Consider the following 23,138-nt stretch of genomic DNA (forward strand, 5'->3'; position numbering starts at 1 on the left):
AGAGTTATAAAATCAAATCTACAGCCATTATTATGTGAAGGTAGCACTGATGAGGAATTTTAATGTAGCTGAGCATTGCTGTGTGGTGTTCCTTGAACCACAGCAAATACACTGCAGAACTCAAGGGAGGGTTATTGTTTTTATGGAATGTAATTATCAAGAGATATGGTTTATGCTCCTATACAGAAACCCCAGGATTCATTTCTGTACCAATTCAAGCATACATGTTGCCTATGGCAAAGAGTAGGTGTTATGGATAAATTTGAGTTCATAATCTAGCCATTGAATAGCATGATATCTAAGGTGGACAATCCAGAAGAGTTAGAATTTAAATTTTCCTCAGAGAAGTGTTGTAGTGTAAAAACTGAAGGTGAGCATTAGTGAAAATATGGGAGTCTCCAAGAGTGTTCTTTTTTTGAAAGGTTAGATTTAAGAAATTTAGAGAAATGTTTATTGTGGTCAAGCAGGCTAAAAAATTTACAGAACTCAGTGTGAAAGTGTCTTTAAATCAAAGCGCTTGAATGAATTATTTTTTTCCTCAAATATGACCACTTACCAAGTAACAGTCATTAGACTTCATGAAAATTAAACAATTACTGTGGCAAGCATGTTGACATTGTTACACAAAATTGATCTGCATGCAATCTTGATAACAGTTAATTCAGTTTAATTCTCTTTCTATAGCTGAGAATGGTTTTTATCCAGGGTTTGATCTGTTCATATATTTCTATTGAAGAGAGACAAACAAAACCAGGTTCTTGGATTTATTTCTTGTTCTATCTTATGTTCTGAGCATAACTCTAGAAGAGGAGAAAACCTTATAGGCCCTTGTATAAAAATTTGAAGCCTGTTGTCTTATGTTTTAGGATGGCTCAACAGGAGCTGGTTCTCTGCTGATTGTAGCTACTTGAATGCTATAAACCAAATAACCAAACCTGTCAAGTGATATGGTCCTGGATATGAAAATCCAAACCTGCAGGAAATAGTTCTGCCAATACAACAGAGACAGCATGGAATATTGGGAGATTCAGGGGGAAAAAAAGTGGTGTGTAATTCATTTGGAATGTATTAAGGCATTCATACCTTATAAACATTTAAGACACAGAAAAGACACTCAGGATATGTTAAAAGTGAAATCAAATTATTTAAGACTTCTTCATGGTTGCTTTAACCTACTCCACCTCAAGTGACCCCAGCAGAAGAGAGTATTTCAGTTTAACTGCAAATTTATTTCAGACAATAGGTCTTGAAATTAGATCCAATACCTGCAAGATTAAACTTCAGGCTGTTCTTATTTTGTGATGCATACAGAGATAGGGGTCCCTTTTTGGATGATAGTTCATGGCCCTCACTAATTATTGAGAGGAGGGGTGGTTCCCTGGGTCACTGTAATCTCAGCAACCCTTGGGAATGAATGAGTGAGCATTTCTGCAGGACATGACCTGGATCAGGCTGATTGACTGAGAGCAGCAATTGGTTTGATCGTTGTTTTGGCAGAGATGCCCAGGGTGACACCTTTCTGCATTCACTTTGGGGTCTCTTAAGGCTACATTCCCAGCAAAACTAGATTCATAACAAAACCTGCTCAAACCATCCAATTTGGAAAACAAGTTTGTGTTTTCTGGTCTTATCCTCAGTAAAATTTTGTGTGGAATAAAGAAATAACTAGGTTTAAAGGGCATTAGTAATCTCAAGACTTCTTTTTTTTTGTCCTCTCTACCTTCTTGTTTGAGGAGCAAACAGACAAGAAAAATGTTCTGCATTCCTTTCAAATGTTGTAATGACAGCATCAAACTGAATTACTTGAAGAGATATAGTTTGAGAGATTGATGCTTGCAATTTGCAATCTTGTTCTCTTCATAATTTTTTTTTAATGTTTGCTTTCTCCCCAGGTAACACAAAATCACATTGTGAGGTGGAAATGGTGAGAAAAGCACTGGAACAGAACTGTGATATTCAGTCCCTCCTTTCATTAACTCTGATTGCTCCTCAGCAGAAAATACCCAGGTTTTCTCCTCCGCTTCTGGGATTCTTTCAGTCTACTTACTACTTACCTTTTATCTTTGTTCGGGAGCACTAAGAATTAAAAATCCTCTTTGGGTTTTCCCCATTGACTCGTAGTTAACACTAAAAAATGCTTTACCTCAGGGCTTTTGGCATGGGGCTTTTTTTTCCACGTGCATATATGTCACATAGAATGCACACTGACTGTTCATATACAGTGTCAGCGTGTGTTTCGTAGGCACACAAAAGTTCCAGATGTGCTGTGTATCTTGTTTAGTTGACTTTAGTCTTCTGTAAAGCCAAGAGAAATATTAATCATTCATTTACTGTTAGGGGATGGGTCTTCTTCTCATGTTTCAGTAAAGGGGGTGGAAAAGAAAAGTAAGCCAATTTTTTTCCTATTTAAGGCCAAAGCTGGGGAATGCTTGTGGCTGAGTTCTGTACATGGCCCGGTGCTGGAAGGGCAGGGAGCAACCCATGTTGCTATTTTGAATAGTTTTTTTTCTTCCCCCCCCATTTTTTATTTTTGCACAGAGAGTCTCATGTCTAATATTTAGACATGATGAGCTCTGTGCAAAAAGTAACTTTGCTCATTCTTGCCGTGTTTCAACCCTCAGTTATTTTGGCACAACAAGTCGGTGAGTAATTCAAGCTTCTTATGATTTCATGTTTTTATTTTATTTTTATTTTTACCAATAATTTTAGTACCTTGTAAGAAATGTGTATGCACGAACCTCACCAGAACACTTTTCCTTCACTAATTCAGCAGTCAGATATTTAATGGTGAAGCTGAAAGCTGCAGAGATTTGCAGTATCACCCCAAAGGTTTCTCTTTGCTTTGCTTTCTTTAAAATTAGAAGGATTGTACAGTGCTGTCTGCCTTGGCTGCATTTGTTCTTACTTGTTTCCCTGCTACAGACACCAGAGAGGTTCTAAGCTATTTCTTTTAACTCTTGGAATAACATTTTAACTGTTAGCTGCGTGCTGCCTGGAAGTTCTTTGTGACAGGGAATAAGTCTTTGCTTCCAGCTATTTTATTTGGAGTTCTCCTTTGTACTTGTTTGTCTTACACTGGCAGCGTGGGGGTTTCTTTCAACAATTTGCGTACAGAAAAAAGCCTTAAAATTCTGAACGGTGTTGTTGAAGGAGTTTTTAAGAGTGATATATGAAAATCTGTCAGCTTACAGAATTTTTACTTTGGCATAGAACAGGAGGATAAATTAATTCCCTCAGCTGCAATAGTTTGAATCTGGCATCTGCAGGCTGTTTCAGCCCCTCACGAGACTGATTAGCAGTTGATGGTATGTGGAAGTCCATGTGAGTGTGTGTGCGAATGTTTACAGATAGCAATAACACCAAAAACCAACTGAGCATGGAATTCAGAGGGGAGAGAAGTACTTTGTATACAAGAATTCAACCTAGAATGAAGATAAGTGTGGTATGAGTATTTAAGTTAAACAGATGACATTCCATGAGTACAGCTGACCTTTTTTGGATATGCTCAGTTCCTGCTTGCCAGATATTGTAAACCAGACCTTCCTTAAGATAAAACACTTTTTTCTCCCATAAATATGAAAGATCAGCAAATTATTTATTCCTACAGAGAGGCAAGGAATAACCTTACAATTAACTCAATAGGCCGCAGCCAAAGAAACTGTAATGCTGTGAAGGAAAGCCAAATGCCTTTAAAATCACACCCTACACTGCTGTGTGTGACACACATCATGAAAACAGTTACTTGAGCCAGTTCATGGCAAACCCATCTGTCTCACCATACCTGGACGGGGACCTCTGCCGAGGGGTGAGTGTGAGTCCACCAGGAGCAGCCTGCTGGCGCTGCAGAACTTGGAGCTCAGGAGGATCTGTGCATGAGCAAATCAGGCAAAAGCCTCTGCAGCACCAGCCTGCCTCACCTAGCACAGACACAGGCTAAGCCTAACTGTCTGAAAAAAAAAAAAAAAAAAAAAAAAAAAAAAAAAAAAAAAAAAATGCATATACAGATGTTCTGTAGGGAGTAAACAGAATTTACTGTGCCCTGATCCTTTTCTGTTTCTGCTTTGCCAAGAGACAAACTCTCTCTCCAATAATCTTCAGTAAAGACTGTAAAATGCAGTGATTATAAAATTTGAGCAAATGTGTGCTGTGAGTTTTCTCTGCTTACAGCAGCAGACAATATATATATTGTTTATATTTAACATGCAGTAAGTGTTCTTTTATATACCTGTGTCTATACAGAGGGACAAGCACTAAGAGACCATCCAATATAAAGGGAAGGAACATCAATTTTATTTCTCTCCATAAACAAACCCCTCATGAGTGCCAGGTCTCCTTCCCTCGCTCTAGTCATATTCCTGGACATTTCTGAGGTGCAGCATATATTTGACTCAATAAATGGTAAATTTTGAGTAGAAGAACAATACACAAATGAAGTGTGAATGAGTATTCTCATTTCTCTGCCACATTCCTGTTTCATAGTGTTGTAACATTTCCTTACTGGGCCGACTTCCATACTATTTACAGGGATGAGGTTACACAGAGAGACTGATAAAACACTAGCTATCCCTTAAAAAATTGGATTCTTTCCTCACTTTAGAATGTTTCTTTCCACACACTTGAGTAACCTTTTCTCACAGAAAATAATAATTGAAGGAGTTGATTATTTGTATCACTAATTCATGTGCAGGGCAGGGAATGGACTGGGAAACCAAATTTTCCACAACTGAAAAGAGAATTTCCAGACATGCTGAAATGCTCTCTCTTGTCAAGAAAAATGTTTATATGGTTAGTATCAAATGTAAGTCAATGTAAAATTTTCCTTGGGAAAGCCTGCCAGGAGACAAGACTTGGCAAGATATTAAGGAAACTGCTCAGTATACACTGAGTTAGGGTAGTCAGATGTACCCCTGGGCTATGTGTTTCTTTGTCTTGCTGTAATAGCTTGGAATGGAGATTTGAGTACAGCCTCGGGCTAAACCTCTTCTAGAGCTTGGGATCCTGATGCTGTGCAACCAGGAATGTTCTGTGAATTCCATGAGCAAAAGCTGTGTGTCCCTGTAACCCACCAGGATGTTTTTAGCCTGGAGGTGAAAGCACTTTGACACAATCCAGGTTTTCTGATGTGTGTCAGGGCTTTCAAGCCCTGCCCACGTTCAAGATAAGATGCCCCCTGATGGCAGACAGGACATGAAGCCAGCACTTGGGACAGTTCAGATGATTCAGAGTCCACCAATGTGTGTTCAGTTCCACCCTTTAAAAGGCACCTTTACATCTTGCATATTAAACTTCTCCAAACTGTAAGATCTTAGAATGTTTCTTTAGGAAAGAAATCCCTTCTCCACCCAGCGACCACAACTTCTGAAAGCATTTGCTAAGCCTTGCAGCCCGCATCCATCCCATTTATCTTGACTTTGTAGAGGCAATCATGACAGCTACATCCAGAAGACAGCATAAATTTTAGCTAGACAGGCTGGAGGTATTTGGCAGTTTCCACTGCCTGTGAAGGAAGCACATCCACAGCGCCCTCACTTCAGTGCCAAAAGGGAAGTCAGATGGATTTGGGCCTGTCTCAGCTGTATTTGTTATGCTTAAAGGACACCTCAGTCAGCCAGAGAGGGACACTGCTCCTAGGTACAACCCAGTCCTTGAGGAACTTTGCTGAGGTCATAAGGAAAACTCTATTGCTTGGAAAGCAATGCCAGAAACCCTTCAGAATTATTCCAAATAATGTTTTTGCTGTAAGGTAATTTAGTATTTTCCTTGTAATGCAAGTATTATCTTGGATGTTTGGTCAGGAAACTCATTTCTGAGGTAATGGCTGAATGCTAAAATCTTCTGACAAGACTTATTGACCTTTCATATTACTTTCAGTTGCAAATTGCAGTTTTAAAATTATATATAACCATTACATGTAGGTTTCAAGAGGCAGCATGCAAATTACTTTTCCTGCTGAGCACCCACTTCTGATCCCTGAGAAAAGAATTATATTTTAGGAAAACTTGTAAACAGCTGATTTGCCCATTTTACTTTCTTTTTTCCTTAACTGGGAAGGATTAGGTAGCATGTGAAGTGGATGGGTACTGTACAGATGTAGTTTATTTGTGAGACTGCCAGACTGTCATGTTTAGCAGTTGGCTGTGTGGAACAAGGCACGCATGTGCTCTTTGTTGATAAATTTCCAGTTTAAGGGTAATGCTAACAACAGTCAGAACTATCTCTGCTCAAAGGTTCTGGTCACACAGAAAGGTTCCTCTCCAGAGTTTTGACAGTAAAACCAGATGATGCATGTCTGTGTGCCAAGAGATAATTAATCATCATAAGTAACCTGGACTATGTGAAGTAATGAAATATCAGGGGTCTACTCCTCTCCTTCCATTTTTCCTAACTATTTTTTGCCAAGCACATGGCAGACAAGGTTACACTTAGGAAAATTGAAGCATTCCTTTCTGGTCTGGAAAAATCATGCTAAATGAAAGCCTGGGGAATCCACCCCCTCCAAATATTATATATATATGTTCTTGGAAATATGACAAATTTCATAAACACATTTTATATCACACACCCCTGGAACACATTAGCCTTAGGAAACTGAGACTATTATATAACCCTTTCATTATTTTCCAGATTTGTTTTTGACTTGAGACCAAATCACCAAATCTACATAGGCTGATTTTTCTGAAAGAGGAGTTGGAAACATCCACTGCTTTATTGCAGGGGGAAGAAGTAGAGATAGAATGGTGTTGTTGCTGGCACAAACCTCACTGTTGATGCCTCAGTCAGAGGCATTGCATTTGCTCTCCTCTTAGTGCTGCAGATTACAAGCAGATCCTATTTCCTCTTCCAGCTTCTGCCAAAGTGTTGAGGTTGGAAACAGGCAGCCAGGTGTAACTTGCAAACTCTGCTGATGCCAGCCTTACACAACAGCTGGTGGAGAGGTGTAATTAATGCTGCCCCCCCCCAAAAAAAAAAATTAAAAAAAAAAATTAAAAATTGCCATCACTTTTTTGTTCCACAGGCTGGTGAGAAACCAGACACTGTTCCATTAGTCATTGTCCCAGTTATGTGCTGGTGTTGTTCACACCTTGTTTTAATGAGAAATCTGCAGAAAATGGGACATACCTGCCCTAGTAATTGGGACAGGATGCTGAGGGTCAGTAACAGAAATGATGCAGAGCAGCATTTAGCATTTGGGGTTAAAAGGAGCCTCTTCAGAGTTGAAAGGTTCAGCCTACCAGGAAGGGCAAACAATAACAAAGTGCACTTTCCCAGGCTAGCGGGCACCTGGAGCGCTGTATTGCTCTTGATGTTTCTATAGTAGGTTCCTAGTCTGCTGAAGAGTGCAAGCCACAACTGCTGTAAGGGTTGCAAGATTTAATTTGTTGGTTTGGAGTAATAACTTGTCAAGGCTCACAGAATTAGATATTTGTGCAATGGTCATACCATTAACACTCCAGATTATGCTGTCCTTTAGTCATGCTTGTTAAGAAACTGGGCAAAAGATCTCAGTTAAGAAAAGGGAAATTGTTGGCAATGGCAAAGGTATGTTGTTAACAAACAGGGGGGTTTATGGTCCTAAAGTAACTGGATTAGAGTCCTACATCATTGCAGTTTGATATGATGGAGCACAGTTCAATTTATTATTGACAGCACCCAAAAAAATAAAACAGACCTGAGAAAGGTATAAGAAAATCTGTTCTCATTTAACATTGCTACTTTTAGCTCATTTTCCATGTTGTAGCCTGGTAAATTGTAGATTATATGACTTTAACATGGTTTAGGGTTCAGTAGCTACCACCAATTATCTACAGTTTTGAGACATTCTGATTTTGGCTTTTGGCAGATGATACTTCAACCCTAAATGAAAAAAAAAAAAAAAAAAAAAAAAAAAAAAAAAAAAAAAAATTAGTGTAATCATTTACCATACTTTACCAGCCTATGCCTCCTTCTACATACCCATGGTAATACACTTTGTACAGAAGGAGAACTGGGCACAGATGTGTCTCCTGCTTCAGGAGGGGTACAAGAAGTGTTATTTTACTTCAGTAGCTTCAGGTCAGGCTGTTGGGGGAAGTGTGGCTGGGTGCAGAGAATGCTGCAGCCCCTGACTCTCAGTGTCCGCAGCCCAGGGGATGCCATGGGCTCCTCCTGGAGGGCTGGCTCTTTGGGGACATGCTTGTCACAGCAGTGGTGTCCTTGTGGCAGAGGTGCTGTGTGGTGGCTGCTGCTGGCAGCTTCCCATAGCCATGGTGACTGCTGCAGGACAGCTTCTTCTCTAGGGATTTTCTTTCTTACATTGAATCTTTTGATGCACTGGGTTCATGAAGGTTTCCTTTCTGTCCTCTGTGTGGCTTCCCTGACAAGAGACGTTTTGTCACTGGAAAAATCTGTAAGGAATTCCCACAAAATTTCCTGATTTTTCCCTATTCTACACAGTCAGACTTTGTTTCAGAGAAATAAGAATTACATATTTATATGTGGTGACGATGCTATTAATATTTCTCACATGGCTTTGAGACTGTATTAAAAAAAAAAATCAAATATCAACCCTTGCATTGCTTCTGACAGTGGTTAATCAAGAGAGAACCTCCACAGGCAGTAAAAAAATTGCAAATTACAGGAATCAGAAAGTCTCTTCTGTAAGTACAAGAGAGAGAGGGGGAGGTCTGCTAACCCTATCTTAAATGCTGGACGTGTGCAAGGAGTAATGAGATCTACCATTGACTGTAGAGTAGCTCATCTTTCACACAGAGGTATAGTGCATTATATTTTGCATTTATATTTTCAAGCAGTCATTATTTTTTCTCATCTTCTCTTTCATAGGAAGGGTTCTTTGCATTTTGATTTGAGGAAGCTTAACCTACTTCCATCCACTGTTTCTCTTTATTTATTTTCACTTCAGAGCCAAGCTTGTCTCTGAGTTTGCAAAGTGGAAGCCTCTGCCTGTTTCATGTCAACATGACAATGGAAAACATGATATAACCCCCTCCAACAACAACCGTTTGTTGGCTTTAGTTTGGATAAACTTCGCTCTGGGACTTCTGGCTTTGTTTAGTTTAGCAGAGGAGATTCCTTTCAGATTAGCTCAGAGACTACTGCCATTTCCCCCCGTTTATGTCAAACCCTTCATTTAAACATGAACTATCAGACATGAGAATGAAAATGGTACCTCCTTTAACAATGTCTGCACATTTTTGTCTTGCTTGGATTCACACAAGTATTCCATGAAGAGATGTCTGCCAGGAAGGAGAAAACTTTGAACAGGAAGAATGTGAGGGTAATGAAAAAAATATATGTGTATTTCAAGGTTGAATGTGCTTTTTTGTTTTGAAAGCCTGGGCCTTCTCCTACAGCTAAAGGGGCACCCAAATGACTGTCAAGAAATGAGGGATGTGACTTGTAGATTTAAGACTTTAGCAGAGTATGGCCTTCAGCAAGATGCAAAGCTATCCACAGCCACTGGAGACACATCCCTTTCGGCTGCTGGATTTCTCTTTCAAGTCACTGTGCATCCCACCCTGGAGGGTGGCACAGGCACCTCTGTTCTCCCATCAGGTGAAACCTTTCCTCCTGAGTGCAAACCTTTCTTGGGCTGCTAGGGCAGCCTCAGGCACTCCCCTATTCCCAACTCCAGCACTGCAAAGGGCAGCAGAATCACAGGGACATCCCGGGCACATTGTGCAGCAGTAGATATGAAAGGATGATCCGTGTCTGGAAAATACTTCCCACAGCAATTCAGCTCTGGCAGTTCTTGGAAAACTCCTGGACATAATCAGTTCCCACTGAAGCTCCCAGTGACCAGGCAGTGCATTAGAAGGCTGTCTGCAGCAAACATATTTTTTTCTCTCTTCTTTCCCTTTGTGCTGCTTCTTCTCTTTTCCTTTTTTCCATTTTTTTCAGGAAAATAAGCAAGTACTAAATTGCATCTCTTTTTTCAAACAGATGAGACAGAAATAATTGCTCATCTGAACAGAGTTAATGGGAAATATGGGAAGCATTGCTCATTGTTCCTTTGATGTTCACTGTAATAGCCATGCTGAGCATCAAAGGAGAATAAACTGCATCCCCCATGCTTTCCTTCAGCTATAAGCAGCAAAAATAAGATTCATATTTTCTTGGAAAACACTTTTATATACATGAGAGCCTCTTAAAAAGACCCCAACCTACATCTTCTCCGGTTTTGTCTTTAAATCTACTGTATGGTGTTTGCTTGTTTCCCTACAGAGCAGTAGTCATTCTGTGCCAGCTGTTTAAGAGAAGAATGTCCTAGTGAAAGCAAACAATGGGCTGTGTAGTGGGAATTGCAAATCTTTGAAAAGAGTAATTGAAATCTGCTCAGACATTTTGAAGATTCTTTGCACAATATTCCAAGGCTGTTGGTGGCTTAGCTGTTGGCAGGGTGGTCCTCTTTGTAGCTCCCCCCTTTTTTTTTTTTTTTAGTATGAACAAAATAGCATTAATATGGAGGAGTGAGGGAAAGAAAGAAGAGGTTTTCAATTCAAACTAATTATTTCAGAGCAGCTGAAGAGAGAAAGATTGCTGTAAATGTCTTTCAGAGAAGAATCAAAAAAAGTTAATTGTTAGAGCCTTTTCATTTATCAGGTGTTCTCTGGCTCCAGCTCTTCCACTCATACCTTTGAAGGGCTGCAGCAGATAAACTGTGCTGGATCAGGTTTTGTGTCTGCTGCAGATGTTCCAGCCCTCCTGGGCTCTGTGGTATTGTTTATTCTCACCCTGTGCCAGCTGGGGTTGTTGCTGCACAGAGCAGGGAGAGCTAAATGTGTGCCAGGCCTCAGGCAGCCACTTCAGTAGCAAGACTGCTGACCTCTGATATTAATTAAAAGCCAGCTCTCTGCTTGCAGGGTCTTCGCTGCACCAAAAGTGTGAGTTTTCCCCTCACGAGGGAGTTAGTTAGGAAGATCCATAGGTCTTTGTGCTTGAAAAATGGCCAGACATAGAACTTGATATTTAAAAGTGTCTCCAAAATTAAGTTGTCTTTTGTGCCCTGAGAAAACCCTCACAATACTTACTTTAGTAGGCCTAGGAGGCTGACAATAAGAGCGTTGTATCCAGTGTACAAATAGCCATTTAATATCCTCTATGAGGCAGATTAAGAAGAATTTCAAATACTGCCATCCATATCCAACAAACTGTCCAAAATGGATGTGGGGTGAATTAGCACAAACTGGAATAGGGAATGAATGGATACAAACTGTTTTGCAGACGAAACTAGGTTAATGATGCTCTATGCATTCAGAACCCCACCACAACCTTCTGAATTACAAATACCTTTAATTTATTGGCAACCAAAGATATGATTCTTTTCTTTAGACAGTATGCCAGAGCACTCTAATCCTTCACTGGAATATGAAATGCAAGAACCGAATCCTTCATTTACTTCCAACTTCTGAAATTACAGGGAAACCAATAAAATTGTGCAGGGACTTAGGCCAAAGTAGAATTTGCCCCCCTGCTGCTTTACTCATCTCAGATGCAAATTCATTATGGCTGTGGAGTTATATTGGGGTGACTTTGTCCAAGGTATCTGAAAATATAAATTATATTACCACATGTATTATACTGCCGTTGTAACATTTCCCATCTGCTTCAGCCTCAGGAGAGAAGCACTGAATCAGGCTGATCTCTTCCAAGGCAAACCACAGAAACAGCATTGCATAAATCTGTTAGCTGCCTCACAGAGCTGGGGGGAAAGAGAGGATCATGTCCCACTTGAAATTTTAATTACCTGCCAAAAATTTTTTTAATCACAAATTTAGACAATGCAAAACAAAAGTCATACATTTTTTCCCCACATAGTGTTTAGGTTTTATCATGCCAGAAGCTTAAAGCATTATTATTTAAGTAGTTACAGTTCAGTGTTTTAAATGAGATTCTATGTGGACCAAGCTTTAACAAATATCATTTTCAATTTGTTCCCTTTCTCTTATCAGATCAAAAGCTGATCCTCTCTTTCATGATCTTTTGGATCCATCAGAGTGGTTGTAAAGTCTGGGAAATCTGTGCACAATGACTTTTCTAGTTTTTTCGTCGTTCTTCCCAGGACAGACCTACTGCAAGAAATGTCTCAAAGAACCCTCCAAAGTTATATACTCTTCCTGGTCCTAGCTAAAACCAGGAATGCAGAACTATGCCTTTGAGCTGTGCCTTAGGAGTGATTTTTTTTTTTTTAATTTGGCTATGTCTTGTGCTGTGTTTTACTAAATTTTTCCCCTTAATTATTGATCTTAGTAATGTTGAGCTTGAACTATTGCTCTTCTTTGGAAATATGTTAGGCCATTTTCTTTAGAAATATGTTACTTCTTATGGAATATAATTGGAAGTGGTCAAGTGTTCAAAACTAACATTGCCTTGACACTTGGATTCTGACTCTAGAAGTCTTCATTGACTGCCTAAGGAACGAGCAGGATGCATGTTTAAAGAAACTAATAAATCCATTAAATCATCAGAAATCATATTAGAACTTGAATTTATATCAATTTTTTGCTTAGTTTAAGACACTAGTCTTTTTGCAAGAATTTGGTACAATTCACTCTAAAGATAAGAAGCCCCTTAAAATCATATTACTGCAGAGTAGTATTAGAATTTATGCCAGCACTACAACTAAATAGCCACAAATGAAGTTCTTGCAGCTTGCTGCTTATTTTAACATGACACCACATGGCACAAAAGGTGATGTGCCAAAAAAATACTGTAATGTAAGAACAGAGGGGATGGAAAAATCTCATAGGCATTTTACCAGTGATTGAAGAGTAGCTGAAGTATGATGCAATGGTCCCTCTAAAAGGCGTTGAGTACACTGAATTATGATGAAGTATCTTCTTACTTTGCGTCCTGCTCTAATGCTAATGTTACCCTTAGTAAAAGATTTGATCTGTCAGGCACTGAAGAGCCTCAGTTATCATCAGAATGATTGCAAGCTAACATTTTTTAGGTCTGATTCAAAGCCCAGTAAAATCAAGGGAGGTTCTGACCAGGCAGTGATTGCCCTTAATGAGGGAGCAGTTATCTGACTTCTGCAGCTTATGGCAAAAAGAGGTTGATCTCTACTGAAAAGGCAGAAGTGTAAATATAATTGAGTCACAGAGTTAGCCTGTTTAGAGGGGACACTGGAGAGGAAATCCCAGAGTAACATCTCAATACAGATTGTCATTCAGGAATATCTTCCTCCCATGCAAAAGCAATTTGGCCCATGATGTTGTCAAGGAATAGTTAAGAACAGAAGGGCTATAACTGTCTCTTGAATCCAGCAGAAGCACTTCCTCAAAATTGCTTTTACGAGTTCAGGGACAGTCAACATTTCTCTGGGCAGCCCCAAGAAAGGAGCAAGGTGATGGATTTAGAGCAGTCTGCTCTATGCTGCCCCTTGTATGACTCAGCTTGAAATGACAGTTGTGCCAAAAAACAACCCTCCCCAACTAAAACAGCAAAGAAACCTCCTTGCACTTTGTTTGCCTATTACCAGTCTTGAAAAAAGCAAGTTCTTTTGCCACAGTTTCTCATGCCAGACACCAGCTGAGGCAGTGAGGCTGTTGTGTAACAACATCTCTGATGGGATATCTCTGGTCACTATTTCCTTGTGCTGCTGTGGCAGGGTGAGCTTTGGAAGTTGTATGAAGAACATCATCCCAGGGTGTCAGCATGTGTGCTCAAATGGAGCAATCTGTGAAACATGAATGTTGAGGCAGAACAGTGTGACAGATCCAGCTGCTTTAGGCCACATTACCTTTTGAGAAGAACGACAGGCTTCTGAAGACAAAGCAGGAAACTTAGAGTTTTTAAATCACACTTTGAAAGATTAGGAAAAAAGACAATAATGTGCAGGGGAAATAGAGGCTTTTTGTGTTTAACTTGGTTAACATATATGCTTAGGATATGTTCTAACCCTGGTATTTCTAAACCTTTTTAAAGACTGCAGAAAGGTTGTGGCATTTGTAGCATATAAAGACGAATTAAGGGAACAAGAAATGAGTTGTTTAAAATGCAAGCACTTGTTTGTACCAGTGCAGGCCTGCTTTTTTCTTATTTATTTTGTAATCTGACATGCAGACTGGGTGGGTCTCAAAGCAAGGACAGTTTGACTATGTGATGCAAGGATCCTTTACCTAGGATCCACACTCTGCTGTGCATTGCCAGTGAAACAGCACATGACTCCATCTTGCAACACCTCTGACAGACAAGTACAGTATTATGCTTAACCAGCATTCTTTTAAGCAGCTTTCTCTTTCTTACTCTGCATCTGAGAAGAGGGGAAAACTGGGACTGGCGCAGCAGCAGAGCTGTTCAAAGGCCAGCTTTCTTGGCAGACAAGCATCCCTAGAAGTAAGAAAGCTTTGGTTTCATTCTGAAAGTGCAGAATGTAGCCGTCCTTTTTGGTGTGAAATTTGTGAAATCTGTGAACTATTCATTCATTGCTTCTTTTCCATTCCACCCAATAGCAGTTCTTCCTCCTACAGCTCACAGAACAAAAGGATTTTTAAGGTTGACCAACTCTGGTTTTTCACAGTCTGCATTTAAGCGTTTGGTAGATGGAGGCTTTATTACCTCCAATCACCTCTGGACAAGCCTTACAAAATATTACATCAGTGCTATTAAACCTGAAAATATCCTAATAGGTATGGATACCTAAATTGGCCCTTTTGTCCTCATGCACTGTGAGAAATGGACTCAATTAATTAGCTGATTAAGACAATTCCAGCTGAGAGAATGTCTGAAGGCCTTGCAGTTGGAAAAAAACCCAACTTGTTAAACCATTTCTTTTCCTTTTTTTCTACCCCTTTTCCCCGATTCCTGTGACCCAGACAGGATTTGAGCCCTTTGGAGTACTCAGCACTGACCTGACATGCCAACAAACCAGGCCATCCTGGCTCCTCCAGCCAATTCATTCATTATGAGAGTCCAGTTGTTTCCATTACTAACGACAGGATGGAACGAGTGTGTTTGGGTTTTTTATAAACACCATCATCATACCAGACAGGGAGCACAAACCATTTGCCTCTAGGTAGACGCTGGGGCATTCTTTTGTGCTCAGGAAATGGAAAAGCAGCATTGCTGCACATGCTGGGGTGGATTCCTCCACCTACTCTGGTAGGGAAGAATGATAGCATTTCTATTGAAAATAGCATATCTCCCTTCTGCTTCATCCTTTGGTTAAGCAATCTATGAGACAGTGCTGGGGCATGAAATCAACAGATGTATTTACTACAAGAGAAATGTAAAACAATTTTTGAAGTACTCATCCTGTAAAGCAAATGACCAAAACTAGGTCAGGGTGAGGAAGCACAGATTTTGTACAGTTAAAAAAGTAACACAAATGCCCTTCTTAACTTCATCAGGCTTTGGATTCTGTCCAAGTTAAAGGCAAGACCTTCTTCACCTTGGTGCTTTAGCCTTTACCAGATCCACTTTAAATACAGCAGTTGTTTGTTTGACTCATTGTGTTTGTGATCAGATTCTCACAGACCAAAGCTCCTCAGTTTTGTTTCCCAGGCCATCATCAGGCAGCTGCTGGAGGATCGTGAGTCACCCCAGTGTGGACTATTGCCCTCTCTGAGGCAGAACCAGACAAGTTCAAGATGTTTTTTAATTTCTAACCCTTTAGTCACATTTCTGGAAATGGGATATGTGAGTGCTACTAATGCAATAGCTGGACATTGGCTTTGTCCAAAGTGGAAAAGCCTGTGGTTTTTGAGGATACTATTAGGAAATTTTTTCCTTTTGCCATAAAACTGTGGTTAAGTCACGATCATGGTGCTTGCACAAATGCAAAGCCAAAATCAACTACAGAGTAGGTCAGATTCTCATGTGATAACAAACTGCCCTTCACCTCACTGGGATTAGGATGATGTCCCATATGGCATCTGTCATCTTTCAGGACACATGACAATGGCCATCTCTGTTTTTCCTTGCACACATTTGGGCTTGTCTGTGTACCCCACCTGTAGGTCCTTTGGAACTAAATTATGATTTTCCTTTCAGCTTGCACTATTAGTCTGTTTATGGACAGCTGCCAGCCTTCCTAGAATAGGAAATAATTCAAAACCAGCATACAACAATTATTGTCTTGCCTTTTTAAAATTTTATTCACTATTTAGGCTGGCCCAGGGAAGCGCTAAGCACAGCAAAACTTGTACCAACATGAGTGCTCAGTAAACAGCATAACTTCAAATTAATTCACGCTTTCAAATATTCAATGTTTTTAACAGTGCACTAGAGATTGACATGGCTTCCAACAAAGCATTGCAGTAAGTGCCACAGAGGTGAAGTGCTCTATAGTCATCATATTTAGGGCTTTGTGAGGAAGAATAAGATTGTGCATTGCCATAGATAAATACTGTTGAGTTCTAATATTTCTTAAATCTCAGGCTAATGGGTATGTTTGGGAATCAATAAGAAAAGCTGGCTAAGGCCAGCTTTATTGGGCTGTTATAGCACAAGTCTAGAAGCAGGCAAGTCAGCTTTTTTATAACCTCATTATTCCTATATGTTACTCACCAGTGCTTTAGCACAAATCAGCTTTCCAAAGGATTTTGGAGGTAACAGTTAATCTTTATGAGCAATGCAAAATGCATTATGTCATAACATGCTGACACACAGATCTACATCTGAGCACAGAGGGGGTGTCTTTAACACCCTAAGTCTTCCCAGATGTAAGTTTCCTTTGGAAATCTATTTAATACTTTTATTCTGCCAAAGGCCACATCAGTTTGCATTGCAGCTCCCCAAAGCTTATTTCTTAATTCATTTAACAATGTCCAGAAAGTTAGAAGCAAATATGAATATCATTATATCCATATGTCTTCGAATTTTGTCTTCTTCCTGTTAAATGATGCCATCTACTGTAGCATAACTGAATGACAAGCTTGTAAAAATGCAGAGTAATATCCTTTATTTCCTTGTTAATGTAAAATTATCAGTCGTTGTGACATATTTTAAATTTCCACCATTTTTATTGATATTGTTGAATAATATATGGCAGGTGAGTATTCACAGTGTGAAAAATTGGGCCCTGAGGAAAGATTCTGCTTCTGTCTTGAAAATAGAATCTTTTTTAACTAGCAGTGAAAAAACAGAGGAAAAATGGCCTTTTTCTGCTCCTCATTGGAGCTGTCCTGTTTACTGAAAATAACAAAACAGCAAAACAGATCAATGAAAAAGAAGTAAGAATGATGAAAAAAAATGGCATATGAAGGTTCAAATCCTTGGATATGAATCTCCTACTAAATAAGGACCTTGTGTTAAACACGAAGTGAAAAAATATGTGATTTTGAAAGGCTAAGAAAGTGATACTGTGAGCTGGAAATCAGAATACTGTAATTAATCAGACGCATCTTTTGGGTACAGAAAAGTGTGTATGCTATGCATTTCATTATATGTGTATGCAATTCATATAACTGTATAGTACGAGTGCAGATAGCAACAATATTAAATTCTTTTAGGTCCATACAATAGTATTTTTACTTAACAATTATGACTTGCCCTAGAAAAAAGTAATTCCTTATTATGTTTACAAATTAAAAGAGCATTTTAACCTGCAGAGCTGGTAGGTGCCCAAGCAGAGAGACAGCTGAGTAGTCCATTGCTCTGAGTGATGTGGATGTGTGCCCATCCAAGCTCTCCAGGGTGCATGCAACCACTCCTTCAGGATGGATTACAAGCTCCAGCCTCCCCAGCAGCTCTGCTGAGGTTCTGCCTCCCACAGCACACAGCTTTCGAGGCCTTCACGTGTGCAGTGAGCCACTCTATGATTTGGTTTTTCTCTTGAGTCACTACAGGGGCTATAAAGATTTCATTCATAATCCTTCATTCTACGTTCCAGCCTTCTTGTTTGTCAGGAAACATTTGTCATTAGCCTTGTCAAGACTGGGCAGCCTGGTTTTTCCTCAAGTGCCCACAGTGAGATCCTGGTTTTTGAAAAAGAGGAAACTGTTTCTTGCAGAAACAGTCAGTGCCTAACTAAGCAGAGAATCACCTTATTTACCTGGGATCCATGGATATGGTTCTGTGGGGTGAGAACTGGGAAGCCAAGCAATGTTTTTAGAAACTAGCTCTAGCTTGGCAGGTGGTAAGGATGTCTAGACCCTCTTCAAAAGTTAGGCAGTGTCCTTTGAAGCAACATCCTCTGGTGCCATAACCCTGTGACATGTGGGTCTGGGGAAGAGGCTGTCCTGGAAATGAGCAGTTCTTCTGCATCTCTCTTGTGCAGAATGTGAAGTTTCTAGAGAGGCCCAAAAGGGGCAGAAAAGGAAAATTTGAGTTTCTAAGCAATAGAGAATGTCTGAGGGGAGTGAGTTTTCATATGCCTTTGTAAGGGTTTCCATTTTAAGATTTTTTGTGTTGTGAAAGGAAGGTAAAATATTGCATCCCAGCTTCATATCAGGCAAAGAAATAAATATCAGGCTTGAAAATGTCTGGAAAGGATTTTTGAAGCTTTGTTGTTCCAATCAAGATAGTGGTCTAAATCAACTCTTAACCATGAGGAGTGCCAGCCTTTACAAGTCAACATTTTCCTGTTTGCTTCTTTTATCATTAAAGTGCAAAAATAACATAAGATGGTGTGCATGGACATGGACAGCCTGTAATATGATTGAAACTGGGAAAAGAAACCCTCCTGTCGCATGGAGTGCTCTGCCAAGATCTGCACTCTGAGTCTCCCCTCAGGGAGCCACGATTGTGTTCCCCATTCCCCTTCCAGAGATCATAGGAGCTAAAGAATTTCATGGGTGAAAGGGAGGAAAATATCAGGTCAATATGACCTAGGAAAAGCAGCTGAGAAAGTGTGAAGGGAGCAGGGGCAAACTAAGCTCAGTTGAGCACATGGCAGTAAAGAAGGGGAACTGCTCAGATACAAAATAAAAGAGGATTTGAGGAAGATGAAAAGTGAAATTACACGTTATGGAAAAGGTGACATGCAGAGGAAGAATGAGAAGAGAGGAAACACATCTAAGCCTGCCCATTGCAAAGAACAATGGTGTGGAGTGGGAATACATACCCACAAATACAGAGAGGAAGAAAAAGGAAAAAAAAGAGACTAGGATGCAAATATTAAAAACAGAGATTAAAGATTCAGGGAGGAAAAGAAAGGGGACTTCATAACCTTGCATAATAGGAAGGAACTGCAAGAAATTTGGGCTCAGTTTTATACTAAATAATTGTGGCCATTACAATTTGATGATATGTAGAAATTTCTGCCTGGAGCCAGTGGCAATTTTAATGTCAGAGTTTTGAATTACATCTTTTGTCATTTTCTTTTTCTTTCTGAAGGGTGGTGTATAGCAGGTAAATTATCCTCATATTAAAGTTTTAAGAATGATGTAGGCACAAAAATAGTTCTTTCTCCAGAATGTTTGTTTTATAAACTGAATTATTTTAATTAACCATAGAAAAAAATCTTATTATGTTATTCATGACATTCACTGATACTTATGTTTTCAATCTGAGACTTCTAATAACAACTGCAAAACTTAAAATGAGCTTGTAAAACTCAAATTAGATGTTCTTAGTGCTGTTTTATATTGAGTTCTTAAATGACCTGGCTTTCTGGATCATGTTTTCCTAAGAAAATACCAACCCAAAATGTAATGTGTCAAGGCAGTTTTTGTCAGCCTTTTCATATTCATAATCTACAACAAGTTTGATCAGTAAAACAGCTGTTGGAAGGAATTCACAAAGCCATGAATATTACAGATGAACAATGTTTTTTCTGAGAAAAAAAAAAAAAAAGACACTTGTAACATTTGAGCAGGCCAGCTGATACAATAATTGCAAATCATTTGGGCAATTAATGTGAACATTTTTTCAGATCTGTCACATATGCTGGCTTTCAAAAAAACTCTTTGAAACCCCTTGGTGGGAGCTATTAATGCAAGATGCTGGAGACAGGAGCTGGTGCTGGACAGATGGCTTATTCCACATCCACGTGCAAGTGCTCATGCTGGCACAGGGGGCCAGTGGCACTCTTGCTGGAGAGCTTTGGCACATTTGCTCTTTAGCTGCAGGAGAATTTGATTGCTAATTAGACAGTAACTCAGCCTGACACTAAAATTACTCAAGACGGAAGATTATCAGAGATTTAATTGGGCTTTGGCTCAGCTCCAGGAGGTTTCCACTCATGTCTGTTTATAGACTCAGAGCAAACTCTGCAATTAATGTAATAGATCTCCCCAGTGCCTGAAGAGCAGCATTTAGCCCTTTACTTCATGTGCATGAACCAGAAAACTAAACAAACTGTCCAACCGTTTTCATGTTACTCATTTGTAATTTGGGAAACACATTTGAATGAATATCCAACACAACTTTGTCCCTCTTTCCAGTCACAGGATGTACCCATCTTGGGCAGGCTTACGCTGACAGGGACGTTTGGAAACCAGAGCCATGCCAAATCTGCGTGTGCGACTCGGGATCTGTTCTCTGCGATGACATCATCTGTGATGATCAGGAGCTGGACTGCCCCAACCCAGAGATCCCTTTTGGAGAGTGCTGTCCAGTTTGTCCACAAACAACAACACCACCTCCAAGAGTAAGTTAATTCTCAGTGGTGTTTCCTTGGTGTTGTTGCCTCCTTGATGTATGTCAACCTCAATTTATTTTGGCTTAGATGTTTTTAAATGCTTTTCTTTTCAGTGCTACTTTCTGAATTGAGGCAGATACTTAGGATGGACAATGCAGCTGATAATATTAAGTCTTCCAGCTCAGTTTTATGTAGATAACAGGCACTAAAATAGTAGAAAGGGACAGAGGGCAGCAACTAGCTATTACATTTTTCATTTTATGGAAAAGCATAGGAATAATGCAAACACCTTATTTCTGACTTTAATCTATGAGTATCCATGAAAATAACACCAGCAAAGAGTCAAAGAAAACTAGAGAACTTTCATGGCGTCTCTGAGTCTGCATTTCTTATCAACTCAATTCTACGTCATCACAGAGTGAATTTCCTTTTGCAGGCTTATTGCTGACTTAATTCCCTGTAAAGGAAAGGTGATTATACTGTACATACCTAATTTGTCAACTTTTTATAGACACCAACATTATGTAAACCAGTTACAGCAGCTTAGCCTCAGGAAAATCAAGAATTTTAGTACATGCCAAGCCCCCTGCCTAAGTATTTTAGTGAGTGAGCCAGCTATACTGAGCTTTCAGCTTATCTGAACATTTCACCAGTGTTAAAGATCCATGAGGTTCTGTTAAAGCACCTAGGTTGCCACAGACACAGGGAAGATCCTTATCTAGAAAATAAGAGAGTAAAAGAGATGTGAGGAAGAGAGAGAAGATGTGTTTCTGCAGCACAACTGTTTACACATAAATATGTGACACAGATATGTCACATACAGATATGTCCCCTAGTCTTATTTGCACCTCACTAGCACTTCTGAGCTACTTCACTGAACATGTTGAGAGCTGGAAATGAGTGGAATAGACAAGCATGCCAGAGATTTAAATACACCTCCCTTTCTTGTGTTTAGAGACTCATCAGTTCCGGAGCTCCTGATAATGAAGAACATGTGAACTATTCCCCCAGCCTCTCTCTTTGATGTAGGAGTTTGTTCAAGCTATTGGAAGCTGTTCTGATGACTGGGTGGTATATAGGGAAATTCCATCTTGAAAGAACCAAGATCATTTCAGCTGAATATTCTTTGGTAGCAGCTGAACACAAAAAATGAAAATCAAGGTAGTAACATGTAGCTGAATTATTAATTGAAAAATAAATAAATTGCAGCAGTAGGTCTGAGAATTTAAAATTAGCTCATCACACTTCACATGCTGGAGTAAGAAGGACACAAGAAAACTGTCACAGCATTCCAGAGTGGACTTCTCTCCCCACTGCACTCAATGGCAAAGCTGTACTGACTTCATTAGTGCCATGTTTTTACCTCTAGGGGAGGTGTAATCCTATGGATGATCCAAGCAATAGTAGATTGACTGACCAAAAACCCTAAAGCTCTTAAATATACTGAGTAAGCATTAATAGGATTCACGTGATAAAACTATATTGAAATGTTTAAGTGCTTTCCTCTTGTTTATGTGTACTCTTTTTTTGGTTTATTTTGATTCTCTTTTTTAACTGAATTACCTTTCCTTTTTTTTTTTTTTTTTGTAGACTCCTGGTGTAGTCAGCCGAGGCCCCAAAGGAGACCCTGTAAGTGCAGCTTTTTTTTTTTTTTTTCCCAAGGAAACAAACAAAACAAAGACTCCTTTCATCTAGTGCTATATATCCCATTTAAGCTGCCAAGATATCCTGCTTTCCTTCATGTCTGAAATGTCTGCAGCAGGACTGTACCATATAGTTATTTTGAAGTAGAACTTTAGCTTCAATAACACTCTCGATAACACTCTCAAAAATTTAAACTGAAAGAACACAGAGTTTAGTCCAAACTGTATGACATTTGTCATGTTTTGTAATATTTCTTTACAGGAGGAAAAAAAATCTTCAAGATTCCATTAGCAGTAATAATTTCAGATTCAGGAACTGAACTGCTAAATATTTCTGATGTGTTTGATTATATATCAGTTTTAATAAGGTTCCAGCAACCAAGTGTTTCCATGTGTGGATTCCATGTCTGTCTTCCCTGAATGTTTGGTTGTGGCCCTGTTTAGGAGTGGTTTCCCACCACAGTCACCCCGACTTTGTTACGAATGGAAAGATTTGTCCCTCAATGTCCTCGTAGTTGGAGGCAAGTGACAACATCTGTATCTGCTCTGTTTGTGTCTTTGCAGGGTTCTCCTGGAGTTCCAGGCAGAAATGGTCCCCCTGGCCCACCAGGACAGCCAGGGAGCCCTGGAGCTCCTGGGCCACCTGGAATCTGCCAGTCATGTCCCAGCATCAGTGGAGGTGTAAGTCATTGACATGTTCAGCTTCTACCTCAGTGCTCCTAGCCATGAAAAGAAATGCTGTAGGCACCTGTCCCTTGCACCTTCCCAAATGCTTTGCTTTTGGTGGCATCCATCCCATTTGTGCCTTTGGAAAACAGAGGTGGGTGGTAGGTCGGGTTTTGCTGCTGTTCTGGGGTTTTGTCCATACAATTTCTCTGGAGTGCAATTAAAACTCTGCCTTACCTTGGTTTTTTTAAAAACTTTTGGGGCCAGATCTGCTGAAGGACTTAGGTAACTCAGAAATAATCTGA

The 23,138-nt window shown here is 39.7% G+C and overlaps 1 protein-coding gene across 2 annotated transcripts in view; it reads left to right on the forward strand.

Moving 5' to 3' along the window:
- The first annotated feature begins 2,352 nt into the window (after positions 1-2,352).
- COL3A1 (collagen type III alpha 1 chain) overlaps positions 2,353-23,138 on the forward strand; it is a 467,081-nt gene continuing 446,295 nt past the window's right edge. For both annotated transcript variants that reach the window (XR_014590524.1, XM_083865145.1), the window contains exons 1-4: positions 2,353-2,642; positions 20,328-20,533; positions 22,115-22,153; positions 22,732-22,848. Coding sequence is in view for 1 of the 2 variants with exons in the window: in XM_083865145.1 (XP_083721271.1) it covers positions 2,564-2,642; positions 20,328-20,533; positions 22,115-22,153; positions 22,732-22,848 (441 nt within the window). In the remaining variant the exon portion in view is untranslated. The remainder of the gene's footprint in view (positions 2,643-20,327; positions 20,534-22,114; positions 22,154-22,731; positions 22,849-23,138) is intronic.

This window comes from Zosterops lateralis, assembly GCF_965231275.1.
Source record: "Zosterops lateralis genome assembly, chromosome: 7".
NCBI classification, from domain to species: Eukaryota; Metazoa; Chordata; class Aves; order Passeriformes; family Zosteropidae; genus Zosterops; species Zosterops lateralis.